General features: G+C 52.0%; 1 protein-coding gene across 1 annotated transcript; it reads right to left on the bottom strand.

Moving 5' to 3' along the window:
* Positions 1 to 9,928: 9,928 nt before the first annotated feature.
* LOC134408156 (leucine-rich repeat and fibronectin type III domain-containing protein 1-like) lies at positions 9,929 to 11,308 on the bottom strand. The gene has a single exon (XM_063140302.1). The coding sequence runs from the start codon at positions 11,306 to 11,308 to the stop codon at positions 9,929 to 9,931; it is 1,380 nt and encodes a 459-aa protein (XP_062996372.1).
* Between the last annotated feature and the right edge of the window lie 4,296 nt (positions 11,309 to 15,604).

Raw genomic sequence — 15,604 nt, 5'->3', positions numbered from 1 at the left:
TGGCGGCCCCACACTGGCGTCCTTGAGGAGGCACAAGGAAACCGTTGAGCCCGTCAGGCTGCCTTCCGTCTGCCCTTCTTCAGAAGTCAAGATGGCCACCGTTTGGAGATCAGCACCCACCTTGGCGGGTCTCTTGTCCACCTCCGTCAAGGCCATGTCCTGGCCGTTGGGGATGTCTTCCTTGGTTTCCCCACTGCGTATGGGCTCCTTGGAAGTCATCTCTTGCAGAGTTTCATATTTGTCCTCCCTGACCTTGGAGGCTGAGCGGGGCAGGGTGGCGGCGGCGGCGGTGGTGGAGGCCTGGCTCCCGTTGGTCTGCGAATAGACGTTGCTGACTTTGGCTTTCTTGTGTTCGTCTTGACCGCTGTAGACCTTGTACCGGATCATGAGGATGATGATGAAGACCAGGACGGAGGCCACGATGATGCCCCCGATGATGATGATCATGGTGCCCCCCAGGAACTGGGTGTGGAGCGAGTGGCACTGGGCGCCCTCTCCCTCTGTGCTGAACTGCACGCAACCCACCACCCGGGTGGCCGTGAGGGATGTCACCCCGTCGTCGTAAACAGCCAACACGCACAGGTCATAGTCCCGGCCTGCCGCTAAGTCATTTACCAGGAAGGTCTTGCTGGAAGAGGGGATCATCCTAGCAGAGGGGTGGGGGTGAGGGCAGGGAAGAGACCATGGAATTAATTGCATTGCTGATTCAAAACCACCACACACACACACACACACACACACACACACACACACACCACTGGACTTTCCCCCTCCCTCCCTCGCTCTCATTCAGAATTCCCACATGCGTAGTTGTCATTGTAAAATCACAGCCTTGATGGCATACAGGCCAGACGTCTTTTGAATGGGTAACTGTTGGTGTGGACTCTATCAAGACGGCTTGACCGGTGTCTTTCGGCCTTTCTCTGGACATGGGAAAATACCACCCTTCTCCACTTGGGGGTGCTCTTGTAAGAAACATTCCCCATGCGAAATGGGGTGGGGCGGGGTGGGGTGGAAAATGATTTCAGGATCAGCTATGTTGCTGGGTTGCCCAGGTCTCAGCCAGAGCCAGGAGAGTGCCGTGCATCCTGATTTTGCTGCCTTGATTCAACCCTGGATCATGCGGATTGATAATAAAGAAGGGATGCCATTGAGCACGGACAGAGTGTAGTCTTCACCCACTAAGTAACTATGAGTACGGTCTTTGGAACCTGTCAGCCCACCTGTATCATGTTATCTGCCTTTCCTCTCATAGGAACACAAGAAGAGCCCTGAGACTAGATCAGACCAAGGGGCCGTCGAAGTCCAGCACTCTGCTCACACAGTGGATATATGAGCAATTATTTCCAGTTCAGTTTTGATCAGGATCTACTTTGTTCACCCCACCTGGACCGAACTTGGACTCAAGCAGTACAACAATGGAACCAGTGACCTAGGGAGGTCGTGGGCTCTCCCACACTAGAGGCCTCCAAGAGGCAGCTGGACAACCATCTGCCAGGGATGCTTTAGAGTGGATTCCTGCATTGAGCAGGGGGTTGGACTAGATGGCCTTGTAGGCCCCTTCCAACTCTGCTATTCTATGATTCTATGATTCAAACATCTGTATTATCTGCCTCTGGTCCATTTGGCACTTGCCTGCTGTTCCTGGAACCTGACCCATGATTGTTCTGGATCATGGACCATGATTTTAAGTAGGGGCCAGGATACCTGAAGGAGGAGGGTCTCCTCCCATATTTACCTGCTCAGACACTAAACTCCTCTTCAAGTGCCCCCACCAAATGAGGCAAGAAGAGAGGGGGCCTTTTTAGTGGTTGCACCCCATTGTGGCATGCCGTCCCCAGGGAGGCTTACTACGTTGGGGTCTTCTGGGCAAACCCCTTTGCATTTTACCAGGCATCTTAGGAACTGCTTTTAGTGCTTGTAAATCTTTGAACTAGTTGCTGCTGGTTTCACTTCAGGTTTTATTTTATGCTGCTACTGTTTCCCCACCTTGGTTTTTACCTGGCTTGAGTGACCTTAGAATCATAGAATCATAGAATAGCAGAGTTGGAAGGGTCCCACAAGGCCATCGAGTCCAACCCCCTGCTCAATGCAGGAATCCACCCTAAAGCATCCCTGACAGATGCTTGTCCAGCTGCCTCTTGAAGGCCTCCAGTGTGGGAGAGGCCACAACCTCCCTAGGTAACTGATTCCATTGTCGCACTGTTCTAACAGTCAGGAAGTTTTTCCTGATGTCCAGCTGGAATCTGGCTTCCTTTAACTTGAGCCCGTTATTCTGTGTCCTGCACTCTGGGAGGATCGAGAAGAGATCCTGGCCCTCCTCTGTGTGACAACCTTTTAAGTATTTGAAGAGTGCTATCATGTCTCCCCTCCATCTTCTCTTCTCCAGGCTAAACATGCCCAGTTCTTTCAGTCTCTCTCCATAGGGCTTTGTTTCCAGACCCCTGATCGTCCTGGTTGCCCTCCTCTGAACACGCTGCAGCTTGTCTGCATCCTTCTTGAATTGTGGAGCCCAGAACTGGACGCAATACTCTAGATGAGGCCTAACCACAGCCGAATAGAGAGGAACCAGGACCTCACGTGATTTGGAAGCTATACTTCTATTAATGCAGCCCAAAATAGCATTTGCCTTTCTTGCAGCCATATCGCACTGTTGGCTCATATTTAGCTTGTGATCTACAACAATTCCAAGATCCTTCTCGTTTGTAGTGTTGCTGAGCCAAGTATCCTCCATCTCGTAACCGTGCCTTTGGTTTCTATTTCCTAAATGTAGAACTTGGCATTTATCCCTATTCAATTTCATCCTGTTGTTTTCAGCCCAGCACTCCAGCCTATCAAGATCACTTTGAAGTTTGTTTCTGTCTTCGAGGGTATTAGCTATCCCACTCAATTTGGTGTCATCTGCAAATTTGATCAGCGTTCCCTGCACCTCCTCGTCCAAATCATTAATAAAAATGTTGAAGAGCACTGGGCCCAGGACTAAGCCCTTCTCCGACACATTTTATTGGTATTTTGGATTTTCCTGTTTTTAATTTGTACATCACCCAGAGAATGTATGTTCTCCTCACGGACCCAATCCCAGATTGTTCGGGAGTCTGACCCCACTGAGTCCCCCATGCCCTGCTCCTTGACCGATTAATCCCTTCTCTGTCCATACGTGAGCAGGGCTTGGAGCACATGAACGGCCTCCAGGAAAAATGGGAAGAGAGAGCCCACTGGCGCACAACATTTCGCCTTCTCCAGTTGGGCATTGGTGCTGGGTGCAGGTCCCGTCAAAAACCTCTCCAGCTGAGGGATGAGAGAACCAGGGACGAAGTTGCTCGCCAAGATTCTCCAAATGCTGGTTTGAACTTCAGTTTGCCTCACCCCTGCTTTCGCTTGTGACATTTCAACTGCATTTCTAAGAAGTATGCACTATGCCCCATTGACTGAAGCATGAAAATGTGGGTTTTCTAACAGTGCCTTTTAAAGTGTACATTAAAAAAAAAACACCCTGCATTTTTCAAATGCAATTGCAAGCTTAAGAATGGGCGAGTGTTTTTTTCTTTAAAAGAAAACCCCATCACTTCCATTCATGCTTGGGGTTACAGACGGGACAAGTCTTGATATGATTTGTAAACTGAAACCAAATTCTTGCACATCCCTACTTAGTAGAAATGGGTTTTCCCCTCTGTCTGCGAGGTCCCTGAAAGATCCCTTCCTCTAAGCTCTGGGCCGAGAGCTGCCCTATGCAGAACCATGAAGGTGCCTTGGAAGGCCAGGATGCAAATGAACGGCAGGATCAGGCCACAGAGCGGGGGCTAAGCAAGCGCCCCCCAGCACGCCGGAGCGCCGCACTTCTGCAGAGTACTCAATTAGTTCCCATTTATTAGCGAGTGGGTGATGGAGAGGCCTGGGGAGCGCAGGCAATTAGCCAAGAATTATAGAACCGTAGCGCCAACAGCTGCAATTTTCCGGGGGTGGAATGGGGGATACGGAAGACCTCGGCTCAGGGACAGATCACGTGCGGCAGAGGCAACACGGTGGAAAGACAGGAGAGAGCCGGATCCATCCTGCCGGCGGTGGAAAGGACGCGCCACCGTGAACCTTCGAAGAAACAAGATACCTGTGCGTCTGCTGAGGTCTTCCCAGGTCTCTGCATTTAATTTTCCACTGCCACATCAACACAACCCTGGAACCGGTAATTTAATCACAGAGAGAAAACGTGCAGCATTCCTTCTTGCCCCCGGGGAAGCCTTCCACCCCGACATGCGTGGGATCAGGACCCTTCCCGGTGGCCAGAATATGAGATTTCCGGAGACTGCTTGGAGACGATGCTCCTGCTGAACTCCAGGTGCCTTCTCAGAGATGGTGTGGCGTAGTGGTTAGAGTGTTGGAATGGGAGTCGGGAGATCCAGGTTCTAATCCCCGCTCAGACATGGAAACCCACTGGGTGACTTTGGGCCAGTCACGGACTCTCAGCCCAACCTACCTCACAGGGTTGTTGTTGTTGTGAGGATAAAATGGAGAGGAGGAGGATTATGTACGCCGCCTTGGGTTCCTTGGAGGAAAAAAGGCGGGATACAAATGCAATAAATAAATAAAATAGATATCCATGACTGGAGGTAGGGGGACTGGCCAGATTCCCCCGCCCCCACCCCCTGCGCCTTTAGCCACCTTGGGCAGAAAGTCTAGTTGCAAACATCTCATATCAAGTAAACAGCAGGCAGGCAAACGGAAATGTCGCAGGCCGCGCTTTTCCTCTGGGATGAAGATGGGGGCCAGGGGTAACGCTTCACCTAAGGCAACCTGTTGACCTCCAGATGTCTTGGACTACAACCCCCAGTTCCCCTAGCTAGCCGTTCCCTGTGTGCTAAGGCCCTAGTATCTGGCTTTCAAAGTTATACTATCCCTATACAGGGAGGTTCTAAACTTAGCTTTCATGGCTAGATGTCTGTGTGTCTGTGTTCTGTGTTTCAGGCTGGGGCTCAAGGTACAGGAGGAGAGACAAGGAATTATTTTTTGGGGGGGCAGCCCTACTTCTCTTAAAGGGGCCAATTCAGGAATGAGTCACCTGGGTGCATATGTGTGCGTGTGTGCGCGTGTGTGTGTGCGTGAGAGAGAGTGAGTGAGTGAGTAAGTGTGAGTGTGTGTGCGTGTGCTGCTCTTCGGTTGCTCACCCAGAACCAGCTGCACCCAGGGCTTCGTAAACCTTAACCTTGTTTTGAATGCCGTGGCTCATTCTGTGAACTTTTGATGTAATTATAAAGTCAAGATTGACACAAGCATGCGCAGAGTGATGTCTAGAACTGGACCGCAGGTGAAGTCTGACCGAAGCAGAATAGGGTGGTACCCATTGCTTCTCGCTATCTGTACTTCTGTTGATGCAACCATTTTTCTCCATCCGTTCTGTGGAAAGCCTTTCCCGACCTCATGCCATCCAGATGTTTTGGATGACAACTCCTGGCATTTTGGACCAAGAGCCACACTAGCTGCGGCTGAAAGCAACTGGAGTCCAAACCATCTGGAAGGCACCAGCTTGGGGAAATAAATATTTCGTGGCATACATAGCTGCATGTGTGTGCATGCGTGTGATCTTTGCTTTCGCTCTATCATTGGCTCTGGGTCAATTCCTGGAGAGGAATCCCTGTATGAGCAGCTGTTCCCTCCACCCCCCTCACCACCACCATCTCACTCCCTAAGCGGCAAGTTGGCAGCCAAGGAGATTAGCGTGGTGGGATTGTCCAGGCTGGCTGGTGGAGCTTTGTAAAAGCAGGAAATTAGGATGGCGAACTAGGATTAGCGCGATGTGCTCCTTGGTGACAGAGAGACTGGAAAGCACGCAGAGAAAAAGAGTCAAATGGATGTGGTGGGACAGGGCGGCCAGAGGCAGGGACACGAACCAGAGCTTATGCTCAAACCTTGTGCCAGCGCATGCGTCGCCAGGCCAAAAAAGCGCAGGAGAGGGGAGGGCCTATAGCAGCTCCTTCGCACGCCCATCACGCATGTTGCACAGGGAAGAGGATGCAAGAGTGACAGTATTTAAGGAGTTGATCATCCATCTCGGCGGGGAGAAACAGAGCCATCATCAGGCAGGCTTTGCCGGAGGGATGGCCGCGGGTCCCTGCAGTCAGTGGGTCTCTTTCCCATCACCTCCTGTTGAACAGATGCAGCCTAAAGGCGGATGGGGGCCCTGAACCGCCCAGCTGGAAGGGCACGAAACGCCACTGGCTCTCTGCCTCGGTGCCTGTTGACCGCCTTCAACTGAGAGAGCCCGATCCGTGCTCTAAAACAACCGCCCCTGCTCCACTCACCATTCGGCTCTCCTGTCCTCCCACTTTCAAATCAACTGCGCTAGAAAAATATTTCCTGAAATTTCCCCCAGACGAATGGATTCAGTCATTTTACAGCAGCCTTCCTCAACCTGGGGCGCTCCAGATGTGTTGGACTGCAACTGGGGCATTCTGGGAGTTGTAGTCCAACACATCTGGAGTGCCCCAGGTTGAGGAAGGCTGTTTTACAGGCTTTGATTTTAGGCCTCCCTTCCACAAACGAACATCCCACATAATGACAATCCAGTGCAACATTGCCCCTAAATTAATAAATACATAGGATTAACACTATTAGGAATGTCATAATGGCTGATTAAACCTGAATGAAATTCCCCAGCAAGCCTGTTCATGCATACCTGGGAGTAAGCCCCATTGAACTCAATGAGACTCACTTCTGAGTAGACCTGCATGCATAGGGCTGTGCTCAAACTTCCCCAAACGTAAGTCACCAAAAGCACCAACTTCCGCATCTATCTTGAGGTTCGTGTGAGATAAGCTGTGACCCCAGGAACACAGGGCCCAGACATTTTAGGAGTTTAAATGTCATGGCTAGAACCTTGGGTCTTTCTTGGAAGCACACTGGTAACTCAGGACATGTGCAGAAGACACGGCTCGCATAGCAGGCCGATTCAGACTGCTTGGATGGAGGCCTGCTTTTGCCTCAGGTTGGAAGCAGAACCTCACTTTGAAAACCAAAGCTTCGTCTCTGGTCATTAACGAACACGGGGAGACCAACAAACAGCTATTACGTAGGCACTCAAAGACACTCATGCAACAGGATCCGCTCCACTTGGGCCCCCTGAGAGCTCCACCAACTTTCAGCCAGGGAACGTGTGAGCGCGTGCGTGGGTTGGTGTGCGCGCGGGTAAAACTGTACATCTAAAACAGGGGCGCCGAACCTCAGGACTGTGGGACAAATCCAGCCCTCTGGGGCTCTCAAGATGGCCATGCCACCTTTCTGTGGCCCAGCATCCATTCCCCCCAACTACCTGTGGGTTGGTGGTTTCTTGGCTTTTGTGGGTATCCCCCTCTCCGCAGTCTCCAAAATCTAAAAGGTTAAACGCCTTCTCCTGAGGCTTAGTTACTGGCAAGAAGAGCGTTAAGCTAAAAGAGGCTGGTATTTATTTATTTATTTACTACATATTTATACCACCCAATAGCTGAAGCTCTCTGGGCGGTTCACAAAAGTTAAAACCATAATAAAACAACCAATTTCAGCCCCTCCTCCTTTTTGTCTTTGGCCACACCCACCAAGAGCATCTCCCAAAACTGAATTTGGCTGTTGGCTTCAACACCCCTGACCTGGATCCCTCCCTGCTTGTAAAGCCCCCCCCCCCATTCTTCTTCCAGGCAGAGAAGGGGTTGTCCTCCTCGTTCCTTGATTCAGAGGAAGAAGCCTGGCTCATCGCTGGACTTTCCATGAAGCAGACGCCACCGTTAGCAGGAAGGTGTTGCCTGCCTTGTCCTCCCTGCACCGACAGCCAGAGAGATGGAACTGGGGGAGCCTGAATTGGGCTGGGGGGGTGGGGTCTTGATCGAACTCTGCATCCCTGGTTGCCCTGGTGAGTGGCTGTAATCCGCCCACTGAACAGGCAGCAGCACTGGGAAACCAGGCAGGGATCTCCTCCTTAATGGGCCTTTCTCAGGCTGTTTTTGGAGACTCTGTGGCTGCCTTTGTTGCTAGAGCACACAAGTCACAAAAAAGCAGTGGAAAATGTGGGGCGGTTTCTGATATGTTATTTTTACAACCCTCCTCAAGGCACTATGCTTGGAAGTAAAAAAAAAGGGGGGGGAGAGCCCTGGTAAAGCCATTACCCAACCTGGGGCCGGCCCTGCCATGAAGCAGGGTGAGGCACCTGCATCAGGTGGTGAATTGTGCCACTCCGCTATCCCTGCCAGGAAGGCCCATTGCCAGTGTTGCCCCACCGCCTCCAGCGGGTTCTCCAGAGAGCCCCATCAGCTGCTCTCCCCACCCCCTGGGCATTTGTTTCATCCAAAGAGTGGCTGGTGGGGCTCTCTGGAGCTGCCGCCCACCCTCTGTTTCCTTTGTCATGTGCTCACTTATTGCTGCTGCTGCCACTGTGTCAGCTCATACGGCTGGAAGCAGCAGCTTCGGGGATCTCCTGAGGGTCACTCATCTCTCCATAAAGACAACAACACAGCAGCAGCGAAGAGCAGGGGATGGAACACGCGACAGAGAAGCAGTCTGTGATGCAGCGGCAGGAAGGGGCAAAACGTGGCAGCGGGAAGGGGTGCCATGCTGTGGCATTGCTGCATGACCTCCTCATCTTCAGATGGCGAGAGAGCTTGTGCCAGGATATATACGCAGCGCATATATTTCCAAGCCTTCCTCCGCAGCCATGAGGTCTTGCAACTTGTATGTCTTTCCAATTAAAATGCTGAGATTCTCCAGGTTCTATATTCCACCTCAGATAACTCCAATGGTTTGTCTCCAAACTTTACACCACTGCTCTTCCTCTTCTACCCCCACAGAAAGCCCTAAGCTCAAAATTCAGTACATATCTCTGCTCCTTCACGGTTCCCCCCACCTTTGTCCTGATCCTACACAAATATACCTCTGGCACAGGCAATCCTACTTCTTCTCCATCCTGGCCCTTCACACAACCCGCTTCCTACATCCCCTGATGTAGCGGAGCCTGGAGCAGTCAAGAACACCTGTCATTCCCTCTTTCATTGGTCCAAGCTGGACCACGACCCACACTAGGAGACAGATGATTCATTTATTACTTATTTATTTGCAACATTTATAGACCACTCCACAACTCGAGAGATTCTGGAGTGGCTAGGACCTGTAAGACTAGACGAAGATCAACAAGGCATACAAAATGGTGTGCAGGCAGAGGGGGAGCCATAGCGGGGGAGTCTCCCTTCCAGTTGGAGGAGTCTCAAGACACCAAATCAGGGGAGCAGAACTTCAGCACCGCAGGCCAAACTTGGGTTCTCTGGACTTTGCAGTTCCTCAAATGGCCACGTCAACTGCTTCTAGCCCTTTCCCCTGACCACCAATCACTTGGTGAATTTCAAGCTTTTGCACAGCTCTCTCTCTCTCTTTCTCTCTCTCTCTCTCTCTCTCTCTCACACACACACACACACTTCGAAAAGTCTGAAATGCCTCTTCTAAAGCTTAGTTAGGAATGTCGGAAGCTGCCTTAGTAGAATCATAGTAGAATCTTTCTTCTATCTAGCCCAGTATTGTCAACACTGACTGGCAGCCACGGCTCTCCAGGGATTCAGGCAGGATTCTCTCCTGGCCCCACCTGGAGATGCTGCTGGGGGTTGATCCTGAGACCTTCTGCATGCAAAGCCAAGGCTCTTCTGCCATGGAGCTAAAGGCCCTTAGTTAGTGACAGTAAGAGCTTCAAGCTAAAGTACGCTGGGATTCGGGGGGGGGGTATTTTGGCCTTGTCCCTTTTCCCTTCGGCTCCACCCACCACTGGAATGACACCCTTGAGAGAATGTGGCCCTCACGCTGATGGAGGTTCAACACTCATGTACCCAATTCTGTGCTCTCACATGGTGCAGTCATAGACACCCATGATACATCCAGCCCTGAAGACAACACAGCAAGCCAAGCCAGGCACTCCACATCACTCCACTCACCTGTAAACCAAAGAGTCATCCAGGGAGCTGTTGTATTGGATCTGGTACATACGGATGCCAGGGATGTGCCGTTCAGAGGGCCAGTGGATGACCACTGAGGTGGCTGTCAGATCAGCCGCTATAATCTTCTTGTCGAGGTGATTCTTGGTGTCGTTGGCACCAGATTTGGCGGAGGTGGTGATGTCGGATGAGCCGGGGTCGGGTCCTTTCATGTGGCCAGTGTTGTTGACCAGCAAGGGCAGAGGTACGATGCACACTTCCACCGGAGCAGTGGCCTCTCCTGCAGCGTTGGAGGCAATACAGGTGAAGATGCCGTTGTCCTTCAAGGTGGTAATGAGGACTTCCAGCGTGCCGTTCTCAAAGACGGTTGCACGAGTGGTGTTGTGGATCAACTTGCCATCAGGTGCGATCCAATGGATGGAAGGTTCTGGGTCGCCCACAGCTTTGCACTTCAGGCTCACACCTTGGCCTTCCATGATGAATGCCTTGCTAGAGTACTGGCGGGTGATGAGTGGGGGTTCACAGATGAACTCTTCTTCGGGGATGGACCAGAAATACTTATCCATCAAGTGCTCTGGGGAGGCGCAGGTCTCCAGGTCATCCTCTCGTGTGAGTCTCCGGAGCCAGAGAAGCTCACAATTGCAATGCAATGGGTTGCCTCCAAAGCTGATGGTCAAGGTGGAAGGGTGAGTCCCACGGACGTTGGCCAACACTTCAGCCCTCAAGAAGAGATTGTCCGGGGGCAGCTTCTGCAACCGGTTGGAGGTCATGTCTAACCGCACCAGTTTCTGGAGCTGGGAGAAGGTGCCCTCGGCAATGTGGTCAATGAGGTTGTGGTCCAGGGTGAGGGTGTTGAGGGTTACCATCTGGCCAATGGCCTCCCACGGCAGGGTCTCCAGGTTGTTGTAGGAGAGGTCCAGGTCTTCCACAGTGGAGAGGAACTCGTCGAAAGAGGAAGGCTCAATGTGGTTGATCTGGTTGTTTCCAAGGATGAGGTGCCGGAGGTTGCCCAGCCCTCGGAAATGCTCGTTCTTCAGGATGGCCAAGCGGTTGCTGTTCATGTGTAAGGCCCGTAAGGCACGCAGGTCAGAGAAGGCGAAGGGCATGATCTGGCTGATGGTGTTGCGGGAGAGGGTGAGGTGCACCAGGTTGGTCATGTTGGAGAAGTCCTTCCGGCGGATGACGGTGATGAAGTTGTCCGTCAGGCGCAGCTCCACAGTGCGCCGGTCGATGGACGGCGGCACGAAGAGGAGGCCCGTCTTGGCGCACAGCATGGTCAACGTCGGAGAAATGTTCTGGCAGATGCAGCGTCCGGGGCAGTGCTGAGCTTTTGCCATGGTGCCAAGCATCAGAAGAGGCAGGAGCAGCTTTTCCATGGTACTGGCACACGCCGTACCTGCGGAGGCCCTGGGGACAGAAGGAAGGAGAACGAGAAGGAAGCCCGTTAGCAAGAGCTGGGCCAAACACTCCCAGGCTAATCCTATTGTCTGAGACAGACTTCCCCAACCTGGTGCCCTCCAGATGTGCTGGACTACAATTCCAATCATCCCCAGCCAGCATGGCCAATGGGATGATGGGAATTCTAATCCAATAGATGTGGGGGACACCACATTGGGGGAAGGCGGCACTGGTGCACCAAAGATAGCTGTGCAAAAGTGATCCTGGACATCCAGGAGCAAATGAGGTCCAGCAGGACTCCCAAACTGCGGGCCTGGTTCCTCCAGCAGAGTGCAGCCTTGTCCCCAACCGGTTGTTCACCTACCCCCAGATCTGATCTCCGACTGACCAAAAGCACTTCTGTCCTCAGCTGGCTATCCCACATCCAGCCCACCCCAGACCCTAGTTTAGGACTTCCCCCTGCCTCCCTGGAACCTGTTGGAAAGGAGAGAGATAGAGTTGGGTATCGTCAGCACACTAATGGCTCCATACCCCACATTTCTAGGTCATCTCAGGCAGTTTCTTGCAGATGTCAAACAGCATGGAGCCAAGTACGGCCATGAGGCCGACCGGTAGCCCCCCAGTATCACTTCCCCAATGGCAGCACTGGAGCTACTGCCAAATGCTGCCTCCCTGATCTTTGCTAAACCATTGGCTCCAGACAAGCCTCGTCTGCTTCTCTGCTTTAAAACATAATGATAAAAAATGTTGCATTCTGGGCCTGCTCAGACGCTTGGCTTTGTCTGACTGCTTAAGAGGTTGTCGTGAGGGAAAGGACCATTGTGATGGAAGAGGCGTCGAAGAACCCAGACGGAGGGAGAACCTCTCTGCCTCCTACCACTGTGGCTATTAATATGGTGGCTATTGTGCTGCTGGATGACTCCATTCCTTCCTGGTGCAAAGGGATTTGGAACACGATCCCTCTCCGACAAAGGATGGCGGCCTTGTTCTCCCATCAAGAGCCCTTCACCCACCAGTGATTACCTTGGAGAATAAGGCTCCCCTTGAAGCTGAAAGATGAGAAGCAGAGCACTTGGGAGGAAGAATCATGGATTTACAGGGATGCAAGGGTTGGCAGGCATTTGGGTTGGGAGGGGGGCTGGTGCAGAGGAAAGGAGAATGAGAGCACCTGGTTGCACCCCATGCAATCCCCCAAGGGATAGCATTTTGCTCTGGTTCACTGTGCTGTTCTGCCTCTACTGTAGTGAGGGCTTAGCATCATTTAGATGCTGGTGAAGCTTCGACTTTAAGGTTCAGCTATAGATTGGGGTTTTTTAAAAGCAAGGTCAGTTTCCAGGCCAAGGAATAGACCAGCACCATGGAAAACTCTAAGTGGTGCTGGGGCTTGGAGGCCAGACAGGTTTGTCTGTATGTTGCTCCAAAGAGGAGCAGAGCAAGATTGAGCCTTAAATAAGTGTGTGGCTGCTTTTAGGCTGGTTGGCCCCACCTCAACACTAACTGGGTCTTTGTCTCTTAAGGGGGCTGGCCTGTTTTAGCAATCTCAGGCTGCAATGATGTGGGAGTGGTTGTGGTATCCTAGTGTCCTCATGGCTCGAGTCTTCAGAGTTTGCAGATGATAATGCAACTTCCTCTGGATGCAGGACAGTCAACCGCTGGTGTCATTTTGGAGACCTGGGTCCTGGGGAGATGGAACCCTCATGACACCTTTTGATGGCTGAGACCTCTCCCTCTAACTCTAGAGCCTGTTCTTCTGAAGAGAAGGGGTTGGGATCCTCTGAGGATGAGGGTTTGGGATGCTGGTCCATGACACTGAAGAACCAAATGGTTAGGTCCTGAGGGTTTTACACTAAACAGCTTTCAAGTTGATTTGAGAAGGGGCAAACTAAAAAGACAATTGACCTCCCCCATGGTTTGTGGGTTGTTGTTGGATATGCCACCTGTAAGACAAAAAAGCCCTCCCAAGACAGCTTACAAAATCCCTAAAGCATCGAGAACGCACAATTGAAATCAAATCAACAACTTCATCGGTATTAAAAGCCAAGCAGCAGAACTAAAACCAAATACAAACATTAATGTCAATAATGCACTACAACAATTTCCATCGAGCGCCCCTTCGAGCTCTGAGAAGAGGGCCACTGAAAATAAAAGCATCTTTAGGGCTCTTCTGGAGGACTGCAAAGGTGGGCCCTCATATACTCCAGCTGGTAGCACGTTCCAGAAGCATGGTGCCACCACTGAAAAAGCCCTGTCCCTCATGGCCACTTTTCTCAAAGATGGGCAAACAAGAAGAGCCTTGGTTGATGACCTCAGAATGTGGGCAAGTCAGTGTGGGTGACAGCTAGATTAGCAAGGCAGCAAGGTGCACGTGGAGCAGGTGCATTGTTTGCAAGCAGATGCTCTTGCAGGAGGCTTCCAGGAGCATGATTCTGCTTGCAGGCAAGCAATGTGCTCCCAGCGTGCCTAGTTTCCTTGAAACATTGCTGTGTTCCTCGCTGCTGCAGCCCCTGCTTTAAAACCTAAACCCAAGCTCATCAAAACGAGGGCGGAAGAGGTGTTTGCGTTGACCATCCAACAAGTGCTTCCCAGAATCCCTTGCAACGCTGCAGAGGATTTGGGGGAATGCTGTGCTTAGAGTGCAGCCAGCCTGAAATCTGGTGCCATTGGACAATCTCTCGGACAATTTCCCCAGTCTGTACACATCAGCCAAGCAAGCTGAGGGAGGGGTGACTCCCAAATCCCAAGGCCTGCCGTCCTCAGGGCATAATCCATCAGGCCGTTCCTGCACTGCCACAAATGGGATCCTCGCAAGGACCTAGTGATGGTTTGCGCAGTTCTGCTTCCTTGCAACAGATGGAGCCAACTTAATGCCAGATGCAGTCCAGGTGGCCGCTTAGGGCGGCAGCGTTGCAGGGGCTTGTGCGGCCTTCCCCTACCTGGGGATGATGGGGGTTGCAGCCTGACACACCTGTAGGGCTCCAGTTTGGGGGACGCTGGGCTAGTGGCTAATCCAGCCCCCCGTTTTCTCATTGCAGGTAAATGAATGAAACCAAAGTCCTTTCTCTCAGTGCAGGGCGAAGGCTCAGCAACTGGAAAACCCTTTCACGGAGGAAACATGATACCTGCCTCGCCTGAAACAAGATCGGGCCAGGGGATGCGGGTGGGGATGGGAATTGATTTTTGCCTACGGCAGCTAGATAGACGAAGCCAGATGCAGCGGGATGCTCCCAGGGGGCTCGTGCACGGAGGCTGCAATGTGAATCAATTCACTCGGAAGTTGCAACCCAACCCCGCACAGCTCTGCTCTGGGCTCAATGGGGCTTCACCCAAGTCAGGGTGCGCAGGAGAGCTGCCTTCACCTGCCATCCTACGAAGCAGGGGGAAGCATGCTAAAGCCCCTGGATTTCAAGGGGCGAAGCCTTACTCCGCACAGGACCAGAACTCGCGTCTCACTGAACTCAGCGGAGCATAGCTTTCTGAATCAATGGGGTAGGGGTGGGGCTCAGAACCTCCTCATTTGGGATGATCAAATCTTGCCATGCACACATCTATACAGACTTAGGAGGATGCCTTTCACCATGTCAGGCCAGGGCCCCTCCGGTAACTCAGGTCAAGGACTGGCCGCAACGGCTCTCCAGCATTTCAGGCAGGAGATGCCAGGAGCTAAACTTGGGATCTCCTGTGTCCACCGCTGAGCCACGGCACTTGCTTTGAGCTCTCCCGGAAACCAAACCACACGGATGGTTTTATCCAGGTGAACCAAATTCCAGTTGCTAGTCTTACCATGTGGCCTCTTCTACAGAGGACAGTCCTCTGTTTGAAGGGCTGCTGGAGGACCATCCTCTGTTTGAAGGCATCTTCCATTTTAAGGGCTGTCTGCTCCAATTCTGGTCTAAAGATAAAGAGCTATAACAACTGGCACCCTCTACAGTTCCCACCTGGACAGAAGACTGGGCACAGAGGTCACCTGCTTACCGCCTTCCTCACTAAGGTGAGATGTATTGTACCTTTATTTAATTATAATAATTCATTAGAATCATAGAATAGTAGAGTTGGAAGGGGCCTACAAGGCCATTGAGTCCAACCCCCTGCTCAATGCAGGAATCCACCCTAAAGCATCCCTGACAGATGGTTGTCCAGCTGCCTCTTGAAGGCCTCTAGTGTGGGAGAGCCCACAACCTCCCTAGGTAACTGATTCCATTGTCGTACTGCTCTAACAGTCAAGAAGTTCTTCCTGATGTCCAGCCAGAATCTGGCTTCCTGTAAATTGATCCCAT

Source organism: Elgaria multicarinata, chromosome 13 (genome assembly GCF_023053635.1).
Source record: "Elgaria multicarinata webbii isolate HBS135686 ecotype San Diego chromosome 13, rElgMul1.1.pri, whole genome shotgun sequence".
In the NCBI taxonomy this organism is placed as follows: Eukaryota; Metazoa; Chordata; class Lepidosauria; order Squamata; family Anguidae; genus Elgaria; species Elgaria multicarinata.
Note: the sequence above shows the minus strand (reverse complement) of the source record. Positions and strands in the feature narration are given on the sequence as shown.